Below are 12,313 nucleotides of genomic sequence, written 5' to 3'. Positions count from 1 at the left end.
TGGCTGAAGTCTAAGAGATTGTGCAGCATGGAGCCATCCCACAGTGTGTGGTGAAGTCATCCACAGTCCTGCTTGTAGCTTGGACAGTCTCTTGAATGACACAGAATAATATCTCTCCACAAGGAGCAGCTGTTATCTAATCGATGCAGTAGATTGAGAAACAAGCTTCTTTCCAAGATGGTTAGCAGTTGCAACAGTTAATATTGACACGCTCTTACTTTTGTATTCTTTTTTATTCATGATGTTTTCTCAACATCGCCTCTTCAATACCAATTCAAAGGGGTGGCACATTGAACTTTGGGTATGCTGTGACCTACACTGTGCCCATTAAAGAAAGTTCACAAGAGGGATTGCATTTTATAGTGTGATTTATCGGCTTATTTAAGTAGGAAGAAATTCATATGTAACTTATGGCACCCCGTTAAGGTAAAGCGAGGGTCACCATGATCGTTTCTCCACCACATCAATTCCTCAGGAATGCCAAACAATGCAAATTCACCCCCAATATTTCTGAGAGTTCCCAGGGTGTGCTTCATATGAACTTCACTTCCCAATCCCGCTGTTCACCTACTGCCAGGCGGTGGTGGCTATTCTCCTCTGCGCTCCTTTCCGTTGGCTCATATCTCCTTTCTCGACTGATGCTCTCTCAAGGCACCGCCACTGTTGCTGATGCCAATCAGCATCTGGGTCAGATGGCTTTTCCCAAGTTTGCCAGCACTACAGCTCTCAGTGCTGCTGAGGCCTCTGTCTTTCAATTTCCCATAGAGGTTCTAGTGAAACCATTCTTTAAGTGTTTACTTGTTCTTATGTTATAGATCCACCTTCTCAATCCTTATTAATGATGTCACACTGCTATGATCAGACTGTATCCTCTCCTTCCACTCAATCCCGCTGCCCCCATTTATTCCCTAAATCTAAGTGTTTCCCCAGTAAGCTCATCATTTACATGGACCTGGGCAGGTATTACCTTGCAATTTTCCAGATGTGCCAGATTCGCTTGAATCTTAAGGTGAATGCCATTTACGCTCCAGTTTTCTGTATCGCTAACTAAAGAGGCCAAGTTTCCATAACCTGGTAATGCAACAGTCATAATGAAAATGTATTTCCTTATTATGTAAGGGCTGTTTATGAAATCCCAGTACATTTCTCACAGCCAGATTAAACATTTTATTGCCTTTATTTTTCATCAAGTATGCAAATTCTTTTTAGCAGGTTTCATTTTTGATTTAAAACCATTTTTCATGAAAAACTAAATCATTTACGGCCATATGGTCTCATGACAATGCATAGTTAAGAAAAACTCAGTGAATTTCATACAGGAATGCCTCTTTGATGTCCTTTCAAGTGAAAGAAATGCACTTTCTAGCCATAAGTGAGCTGCTTTAAGAAGGAACTCTTAAATGTCGATAAACATGTAATGTGGGTACTTGCCAAAGAGAAAAGATGTAGGTCAGCACCATCTCCTTCCTTTTATAGAAAAAAGAGTTATGGTTTGGTTCCTAGCAGGAAGGGTCAAAATGATGTACTCCCATATGCTATTTTAGATATGGAAGCAAAAATAAAAAAGACATGCTAGGGAAGCTGCAAGATGAAGCAGGAACTGGCAGCAATAACATGTGATCTGTCAGTATTTGGGGCTGACACGTTTCACATGGTTTCTTTCCTGGATGCGAGGAGTTCAGGCAAAATTGCAGGAACTGACGATAATAAAAATAGCTGTCATTTCCTGAGGACCTACTATGTAGTGGGCACTTTGGTATGAACTAGCTTAACTCATTTGGGCCTTATATCTCTATTCAAAAAGCATGTTGACATTCCCACTTACACACAAGGAAACCAAGGCTCATGGAGGAAAAGTAACTTTACTAAGGGCTTATAGCTAGTAAATGGCAATGCTGGGTTCTGAGCTCAGCTATGCTTGACTTCAAGGCCTGCATCTTCTGGCAGTTCTAGGTGGCCTTTCAGTAAATAAGTAAATGAAAAAAATAAATAATTTGAGCTCTTGGGTCCCCTTTATTCTGGCCACCTCCCACCTGGAATACTCAACCAATCAGAAAACAAGTACCAAACAATCAGGAAGTAGTGTGGCAAAGTCCTAAAAAACACCTATATGGGGAGTCACCAAGGCTTGAATTTGAATCGCAGGACCATCATTGATTACCTGTGTGATCTCGAGAAACTATTTAATCTGCTTAAGTATATATTTCCTCTTCTGAAAATGACAATAGTAACCCTATTCTCAAAAGACTCCTAAGGAATTCACTTATGTGGTGTATATGTCATCTGACCTTATTCCTTTGAGATCATATTAACATTAACTGCTACTGGAGTCCACCTGCATGAGCAAAGTCAGTATCCTCTCAGTTATTTCTGAGAGCCCCATTTCTGCCCCAAATCATATGCTTGTGATCGAATCTTGCCATGGCCTCTTTTTCCTTCTTTCCATGAGAGGACTCCTCTTCCAGACTCAGCCCTCCTCAGCTAGGAGCTTCCCTAATACCGCAAGCAGCACTATGGCTTGTGGCAGAGTTAGGAAGCAAATAGCTTTTTCCTAGTGTTGGGATATACTTTATTATGTGAGCTTCTGCAGCAGGCTTTTGTTTCCTGCCCAGAACACAATGTCTTTCACGAATACAAGTTATGCATTTATCATTTCTAAATCATTTCTTTGGACTGTAGAGCCAACTTCTCCAGCTAGCAGAGGACAGGTGCCCTGAATCCCCCAAGCATTGTTCACGTCCTCCCTCTTTCTTTTCATCTTCCTTCTCCCCACGTTCATTCCTTTGTCTTTAGCCAAAATGTAAAAGTCCTTTGCATACTTACTTTCATAAGGACGTAGCAGGTCACTAGCTCATGCATTTTGCCAGTCTAGACTCTGAATCCCAGTTTGGCTCAACTCAACCTGATAAGGAAATTCTATAGCACAATGCCTGTTACATGGCAATTACTCAGTAAATGCCAAATGCTTTTTCTTTTTTTCTTTTTCTTTTTTTTTAAAGTTTATTTAGTTTTTGAGAGAGAGAGAGCATGTGTATGCATAAGAGCTGGGGAGGCACAGAGAGAGAGAGGGAGAGAGAGGATCCCAAGTAGGCTCCATGCTGTCAGTGCGGAGCCTGACGCAGGGTTCCACATGGGATTCAGTCCCACCAACTGAAATCAAGAGTCTGAAATCAAGAGTCAGGTGCTCAACCGACTGAGCCACCTAGGCACCCCACCAATTGCCTTCTAATCCTGGCATTATGTTTGGACCTTCAGAGATTTAAAGCAATGCAATCTGGATGCTCTAGGGTGTGACTGTTGAAGGTAGTGTTGTGAATATAGTATAAAGAAAGAAAATTATTACTACAAACGCCTGCTGTTAAGTATACAAGCATCAGGACATGGCAACAGGCTAAAGGTCCCACAAAAAGACTAAATAAATGTTAGATATGAACATTCTACATTGAGAGATACAGAGAGTTTTTCCTTGTCTTCTTATTTAAGGGAGATATTCATGCGGAAGTGTGGATTTCAGAGACTGATTAGTGAAGGTATTGGAGGCTGCATCCATTCATGGAAAAGGATCTAAGGACTAGGTGAAGCCTAACAAATATTTGAAGTGAAGTATGATCATCCAAGAAATGGGAACAGACAGAAAAGCGTGGGAAAGTAGAGAAGTGAGGCAAAGAAAGATCACCTCTACTTTATACTGATGGTGAATATGACCTTGAGGCAGAGTGTTCTGGCCTAGGGGATACGCAGAAGTGATGGAAGAGGTACAAAGGGAGAAACTGTCATCAGGACAGGGGTAGAAAGCTTGCATCCTGAGTTGAGAGTAAAGGTATTTGAGAAGCAGAGAATCTGATTACTTCAATGGAAATAATATAGAAAAATAATGCATTCTTCTCAAAATGCAACCCTCATGTCACTATTCTTCCTTAACATCTAATGTCTCTCATTACTCCCTGAATCCTTAATATGGCCTTCAGTGTCCTGCTTGCTCCGGCACCTACCTAACTCTCCAGCCTAGAAGCACAGTTCTTTCAGCTCCTGGAATGTGTTGTCTTTTTAAATCAGAGCCTTATTCATACTGCTCCCTCCCACCAACACTTGGCTTCTGCTCTTGGCTGTACTGCTAACTGCTGGGCAACCTCTTACAAGTCACTTCAAGTGTCTGAGCCACAATATCTTCATCTTCTTAGAAGGAGTGGGGTAGGAATATCTCTAAATTCCTCTCCAGATCAAATATTGCATGGATCTGTGAATATTCAGAAGAATGTTATTAGCATAATTCCAGGCTCAGGGAAAAGGGAAGGTAACTGACATTTATTAAGAGGCCACTGTAATGCTTTGTTTTGACCTAGCTAGAAAAAGGCATCCTTCACTTATAGAATTTCTCCCATTACAGGTGTTATAAGGAAGGAACATGTATCATTATAGGGGGTACAAGTAGATGGTAAAAATATTGTCCTTAAAATTTTGTTTACTAAGTGTATGTAAGTCAATAAAGAAACCATTTCGATTGTAACTGCCAACCCAACAGTCAATACTCTTGACTGTAGTTTTGACAAATTGACCCTCTTCCTTTAAATATTTGTATAACCCTATGTGTTTACTCTGGGTGCCTTCTGGAGATCACTCGAACCTTCTCAAACCCTTTGGTCTACTTCTTTCACTAAGATTAGGAAATCAAAATTATTTTCAACTGATCTTCATGTATATGTCGTATGTCTATTTTTCATTTTATTTTCTGGTCTAGAAATCGTACCACGCCTTCAATGATATCAGTTCTCAGGAAGGAGTTAGCCAGCGTGGCTTGTGAATGTGAGGAGGGATGGACTGTGGGAGAAGAGGAAAGGATGAGAGTGTATGGAGTCAGCCCCAGGAAAAGTCATCCCCAGAAAGGGGCCAGTTATCACAGCTTGCGGTAGATACAGGTCATGGAAACATAGCAGAAGAACTCACTCATCTGATAGAGTTGAACGAAGGTCCGATTCAAAAGTGTAGGTGAAAGGAACAGCTTTGAATCCAAATGACAGCCCTGCCTTAGTTTAAAGCTAGGTTCTCTTTTCTGCTTATTATGGATCTTTGATAAGAAATACAATTGCTGAGAAGTCTGTTTTGCTTGCTGTTTGCTATGAGCATTGTGAGACCTTTCCTGATTGTAACCCGCTGTGTAGTAGAATGGGCTGTAAAACTTCCTAAATGTAGTCTGATATGTAATGGAATGAGTGATTGTACATAAACTAACTGGCATTTCTCGCTTCTGTAAACCTGCTTGCTTAGCACATTCCTCACCTACCCCCTTCCCCCTTTCTTCCTCCTGCCACAAGTAACGGACAAAGCCTTCCCGCCAAAGGACAGACAAAGGACGCCCAATCAGAGAACAACAAATGTCCTTACTTTAAAATCAACTAATCAGGCCCCTCATAATTTGAAACCTCCCCTGTGCTATTTGTCTCTGTCTATAAAAACGCTATACCAACCCTGATCGTGGCCTCTTGTGTCACCGGCGACGAGTGCGCAGAGGACCAGGTTTGAACCTGCAATAAACGACCCTTGCCGCTTGGCTTTGACTTACGACTCTGGTGGTCTTTTGTGGGAGGTTTTGGAACTTCAGGCATTACAGTAGGCAGATGTAGTGCTGATGGTCAAGAGCAGAAGGGGGTGTAGAAAACCACAACTGTCCACTCAAATCAGGGAAAGAGATACCAGAAATCAACTGGATGGAGATGTGGGAACATAGCCAAATGGGGGGAAAGCAGGGACTGAGACAGGCACAGAAGATAAGGACTCTTTCTCTAAAACAAACGGAAACCATAAGTTCTTCCTCCTCAGTACTTCCTGTCTCATAGACATTTTATACCCATCTCTCCTTTCCACCTCTGATTTATGTGAGAAAATGTATATTATGCTACATGTAAACTAAGGACATACCCGTGAATAGAAAATAAAGTCAGTTGTTTAATTCCTTTATTTTGCCAGACAAATATTTCTTTAAAAAGATGGATAGCACAATTAATATAAATGGGATTATTTAATTCAGCCATAGTATAGAAATGCTAATAATTTTATTAATATTACTCATTTAAAATTCAGCATTAATTCTGAATTTTGAAGTAGGTGCAAACTGAGTGACCCTAACAACGATATGGGGCTCTTCAACAACATATGCAAACAGGAATTAATGGATAAAGGTAGTATGGAAATAAGACTCCCAGTATGGTGATAAGAATCTTAAAGTCTGTCCACCTTCTTACAGTATTGGTTCTAGGACAACCTTTTCCTGATGTGATAATCCTGTTTTACTCAGTGTTGAGAAGAAGAAATAACAATAAATCAGAACACACTATCCCTATCTTTAAAAAAAAAGATCCTAGCTAGGTTCATGAGGTTTAAAATCCTACGTTCTTGATCCCCACAGTAGGATGTCAGTTCACTACAAAAGGATGAATTTTGCCAGAGATTCATGTTGGCAAACCAATTAGAATGAAGCCTAACTCAAAGTCACTTCTACCTGTTGTTCTTTTTGTGATGGAGGTGTCCAAAATTTATCTATGCTTTAGGGCACAGAAATCTGAGGATATGAGTTCTTCGGGTTATCTATTTCAGAGGAGTTAAAGCTGTCCTTTGAGAAAAATTATGGCCTTTTCCAGACATAAACCCCTGCACCACCTCTAGTGAATTTCTCATTGCCAAAGCAAGGATACTTGTGAAACTCTTCAGTTGTCTAAGCTTTATCTAATTTGCTACTTGAGCAGTTGTTAAGTAAGAGATGTGTACCTTTATTTAATCAATAGCTCAGAAGACGGGCACTTGAGGCCTTCATGAGCAAATTCAGCTTAATTTGACTGTGATAAACTATTTGCCAAAAGCTCAGTGGAAATGCTGATTTTTGAAAGGAAAGAGGGTTTATTAAGTAAGAAGGGAGGGTGATGGCAGAGTGAAGCATTTGAGAATCACCTTGAGTGTTTTTGCAAATTCTACCCTGGCTGCTGAAAACCTGATACATAGGGTGACTCCTTCCCAGCCTTGCCCTTTCTCATTCTCTTGCCTCTCCCAGCCCAAGGCTTAAGTCCCCAAGGTAAGGCCATAATCGCCTCTTCAGACATACAATTACTGATACTACATACAATTGCTGATACATACAATTACTGTTACTAGGACAACCCTAGTCCTCAAGTTTTAAGGGGGCCATTAGAGGCCCATAACTGAAAATACTGTGGTCCCCCCTGACATTAGTCCAAAACAAAGATAACTTTAGTAGTCTAAATAAAAATGAAATGGTTCAAAATGAGAGAATTCACACATGCAGAAATTAAAACAGTATTTTGCCAGATTTTTCTTCTTGATTCTCTCTCTTTTTTTCCCTATGCTTAGCCTGTCAGGTTATCCAGCACCGGTTGGGGCAGAAATATTTGAGGACCATTGATCTAAGGGATGTTAACTCTCTATTCCTTCAAAGTTCTCCAAATGCTATTACTGACCTAGGTGAGGGCATCTGAAAGTAATATACCTGGACTATATTATCTTATTTTCTGGAAAAATGCCTTCGCTGAATTATGATTTAATTTTATGCCCTCAGCTTTTACAAAAGGTCATTTTTGAAGAATAGTCATTCATCCATTTGGAGAGCCATTCCGTATCTTTTGTGAAAGGAACAGCTTTGAATCCAAATGACAGCCCCGCCTTAGTTTAAAGCTAGGTTCTCTTTTCTACTTATTATGGATCTTTGATAAGAAATACAATTGCTGAGAAGTTTGTTTTGCTTGCTGTTTACTATGAGCATTGTGAGACCTTTCCTGATTGTAACCCACTGTAAAATGGGCTGTAAAACTTCCTAAATGTAGTCTGATATGTAATGGAATAAGTGATTGTATACAAACTAACCGGCATTTCTCGCTTCTGTAAACCTGCTTGCTTAGCACATTCCTCACCTACCCCCTTCCCCCTTTCTTCCTCTCGCCACAAGTAAAAACCTCCCCTGTGCTATTTGTCTCTGTCTATAAAAACGCTATACCAACCCTATTCGTGGCCTCTTGCGTCACCGGCGACGAGTGCGCAGAGGACCAGGTTCGAACCTGCAATAAACCACCCTTGCCGCTTGGCTTTGACTTACGACTCTGGTGGTCTTTTGTGGGAGGTTTTAGAACTTTGGGCATTACATTTGGAGGTCCCACCGAGATCTCCCCCGAGCCCACCAGACTTCTGGTCAACGGGTCGTATTTGATTCCGATCGGTAAGTAAGCCGGCTCTAACGTTCTTCCTTTTCTCTCTGATCTGTGTTTCTTCTCTGGAGAACCGGTTCTGTCTGGAAGCTGGTGTGACCCTGGCGGACGCGCTATAGGGCACCCGGCCGGGGTCAGTTGGAGACGTCCACTGACATCTGGGGACCTTCTTGGTCCATCTGGGGACCTTCTTGGTCCATCTGGGGGCCTTCTTGGCCCATCTGGGGACCTTCTTGGTCCATCTGGGGGCCTTCTTGGCCCATCTGGGGACCTTCTTGGTCCATCTGGGGACCTTCTTGGTCCATCTGGGGGCCTTCTTGGCCCATCTGGGGACCTTCTTGGTCCATCTGGGGACCTTCTTGGTCCATCTGGGGGCCTTCTTGGCCCATCTGGGGACCTTCTTGGTCCATCTGGGGGCCTTCTTGGCCCATCTGGGGACCTTCTTGGTCCATCTGGGGGCCTTCTTGGTCCATCTGGGGGCCTTCTTGGCCCATCTGGGGGCCTTCTTGGCCCATCTGGGGACCTTCTTGGTCCATCTGGGGACCTTCCTGGTCCATCGGGGGGCCTTTTTGGCCCATCAGGATTCTTTTCTGTGGGCTGCTTATGCCCAACGCGCCTGCGAACTAAATACTTTCATTTTCTCTATGAACTTCCAGAGTGCTAAGAAATATCTCTAGGCGTCTAAAAGAAAAAACCATCTAGGCATGCCAATTGTTACCCGTATTTTGATGTGATGTGTGTCTGTGTGTCTGTCTGTTAAATCGACTGGAATGATTGTTGGGAGTCAGGGGCACGCGCCTGACCTACCCTATGTGTAGTCCCACGGCATAAGCTACGGGATTCGAGTGGGCTCTAACCCGATTTCCGCGGTGATCCTCATACGGCTTAAGGCGGTCAAAATTTATTTTGATCCAAGCAGGGGGTTTATACCTGCCCGCCCATGCTAAGAGGCACCTAAGTTCCCGCGAGGGACGCGGACGGGCGAGTACGCGAGTGCTTCTATGTCAGTCTAAATGTATTGTCACCCCTGGGCCCTTGTAATAACCGCCGTCCTAGCCATAACCCTTTCTGTTGGGCTGGCCGAGACGGCCCCAAAAAGTTGAAACCACTGTCAGAGATTCTTGTTGGCTCTTGTTTTTCTTTCGTGCGTCGGATGTTTTATTGAAATTAAGTGTTTTTTCGGCTGATCAGAATTAATTATTCCATCCTTTGTTCCTCTTTCCTCCTTCCTCAGCTGCCTGCGGCTTTCCCTCCCGCCCCTCCCCCCGGGGCCCAGCCAGGTCGCCAGGGGTCTCACCCTCGGAGGTCGCCTGTGCGAACTCCATCGCTGATTTCAGCCGCTTCAGGGCCCCCTCCGTGCCGCCCCCTTCTCTTCTCCTCTTCCTCAGAATCATAACATGGGCCAAACGCAGAGCACCCCTCTCTCCCTCCTTCTAGCCAACTTCAGGGACGTAAAAGCTAGAGGACACAACTTAAGCCTAGTGGGGGCAAAGTCCAAGGGCCGCCGGACATACCCGTAGGCGGGCCCCACATGAGCCAGGACTCCGCCTTCCTGACTCCACCGTAGCTTTACCCTTACGGGAAAAAGGGCCTCCCGATGAGACGGGGAACCCCCGACTTCAATACTGGCCCTTCTCTACCAGTGACCTATATAACTGGAAAACCCAGAATGCCCGATTTTCTGACAACCCTAAAGATTTAATAAGTCTCTTAGGCAGCGTTATGTTTACCCACCAACCCACCTCAGCAGCTCCTCCAAATCCTGTTCACCACTGAGGAGCGAGAAAGAATTCAATTGGAAGCAAGAAAGCTGGTTCCTGGAGATGACGGCCAACCCACTGCTAACCTTGATCTCATTAATGCAGCTTTTCCCTTGACCCGACCCCCACAGGATGGCTGGGACTACAACACGGCAGAAGGTAGGGGACGGCTACGCGTTTATCGCCAGACTCTAATGGCGGGTCTCCGGGCTGCTGCACGCAAGCCCACTAATTTGGCAAAAGTGTATTCAGTGATACAAGGTAAGACAGAGAGCCCTGCCGCTTATTTAGAAAGATTAATGGAAACCTTTAGACAGTATACCCCCATGAACCCCGAGGCCCCCGAAAATCAAGCTGCTGTTGTAATGGCCTTTGTAAATCAGGCAGCCACTGATATTAAAAAAAAAACTCCAGAAACTAGAGGACCTGGAGGGAAAACAGATTCAGGACTTAGTCCACATTGCCCAGCGTGTCTTTAATAATAGAGAGACTCCAGAGGACAGGCAACTTAAAGCCACGTCATGATCAAAAACCGTGGCAGCCAAAAACCACACCCGCCCTCTTCACTCAAGATGCAGAATAGGGGGGACGGGGTTCGGATCCCCTCCCCGAACCTAGGGTAACGCTACAAGTGGAGGGGAACCCAGTTCAATTTCTAGCTGACACAGGAGCACAACATTCGGGCTTGATCAGGCCCCATGGAAAAATTTCTAAAAAATCTTCCTGGGTCCAAGGGGCTACCGGAATAAAAAAAATATCCCTAGACCACCCAGAGGACTGTGGATCTAGGAAATGAAAAGGTCACCCATTCCTTCCTAGTCATCCCTGACAGCCCATGCCCCTTATTAGGAAGAGACTTACTCACTAAAATGGAGGCCCAAATTCATTTTACGCCAGGGGGCCCCCAAGTGACTGGCCCTCACAACCAGCCCATTACCACACTTACTCTAAGATTAGAAGATGAATATCGACTCCACCAGGGGCCACCCTCACAAAGTCAAAACATAGAGCCCTGGCTCCAACAGTTTCCAGGGGCATGGGCTAAAACCGGGGGTATGGGGTTGGCTAAACATCGCCCAGCTCTATTCATAGAGCTGAAACCGGGGGCAGATCCAGTTCGGGTCCGACAATACCCGATGTCAATGGAGGCCAGAAATGGCATCACGCCACATATCCGTCGCCTCCTAGACTTAGGCATCTTGCGTCCCTGCCATTCAGCCTGGAACACCCCCCTGCTGCCTGTACGAAAACCTAACAGTGCGGACTATCGTCCGGTACAAGATCTGAGAGAAGTTAACCGCCGAGTCATGGACATACACCCAACAGTACCCAACCCCTATACCCTCCTAAGTGCCCTCAGCCCAGAAAGACAATGGTATACTGTCCTTGATTTAAAAGATGCTTTTTTCAGCCTGCCTCTGGCCCCCAAAAGTCAAGAGCTCTTCGCCTTCGAGTGGTCCGATCCTGAGAGAGGCATAAATGGGCAACTGACCTGGACCCGGCTCCCCCAAGGATTTAAAAACTCACCCACCTTGTTCGATGAGGCACTTCACGAGGATCTGGGTGAGTACCGGAATCAAAACCCCAAAGTGACTCTCTTGCAGTACGTTGACGATCTTTTAATCGCCGCTGAGACTGCCGAAGCTTGCTTGCAAGACACCAAAAATCTCCTCCGGACACTTGGTGCCCTGGGGTACCGGGCTTCAGCAAAGAAAGCCCAAATTTGCAGATCCGAGGTAACCTACTTGGGGTAAAGAAGACCTAAACTGGATCCAAAAATTACCTTTAACTCAGTGCCTTAACGGATGGTGGAGAGCAGCAGACTGTAGCATAATCAACCCAGAAGAAATGGGAAATAAAGTCTTATCCAAGATGCACCGAGCCACTCATATGGGCACAAGAAAAATGCAAGAGTTAATAAGACATGCTAGGATCACCATTAAAGATTCCAGGACAAAAATTGAGCAGATAGTTACTAGCTGTAAAGCTTGTCAATTAACTAACGCCACCAACCACGGGAAAAACCCTGGCTCCAGAACCCGCGGAACCAGGCCGGGAACCTATTGGGAAGTAGACTTCACCGAGGTAAAGCCTGAAAAATATGGATATAAATATTTGTTAGTGTTTATAGATACCTTTTCAGGATGGACAGAGGCCTTCCCCACCAAGCATGAGACTGCGCAGGTAGTAGCAAAGAAAATGTTAGAAGACATCATGCCCAGGTACGGATTCCCTACCCTAATAGGATCAGACAACGGACCAGCATTCATTTCAAAGGTAATACAAAGGATAGCACAGTTTATTGGGGCTGATTGGAAACTACATTGTGCATAGAGACCCCAAAGC

The 12,313-nt window shown here is 44.3% G+C and overlaps 1 protein-coding gene across 1 annotated transcript; it reads left to right on the top strand.

The window, feature by feature from the left end:
- The first annotated feature begins 443 nt into the window (after window positions 1-443).
- LOC145715484 (uncharacterized) lies at window positions 444-10,702 on the top strand. Its single transcript, XM_081795696.1, is given in 7 exon segments — window positions 444-687; window positions 816-960; window positions 4,739-4,906; window positions 8,130-8,222; window positions 9,701-9,949; window positions 9,951-10,365; window positions 10,367-10,702. Coding segments are annotated over 7 exon segments (1,440 nt in total). The 3' UTR covers window positions 10,493-10,702.
- Window positions 10,703-12,313: the final 1,611 nt, after the last annotated feature.

Source organism: Panthera onca, chromosome A1 (assembly GCF_046562875.1).
Source record: "Panthera onca isolate mPanOnc1 chromosome A1, mPanOnc1 haplotype 2, whole genome shotgun sequence".
NCBI classification, from domain to species: Eukaryota; Metazoa; Chordata; class Mammalia; order Carnivora; family Felidae; genus Panthera; species Panthera onca.
The sequence above is the reverse complement of the archived record's forward strand: the minus strand, read 5'-3'. Positions and strand labels throughout refer to the sequence as shown.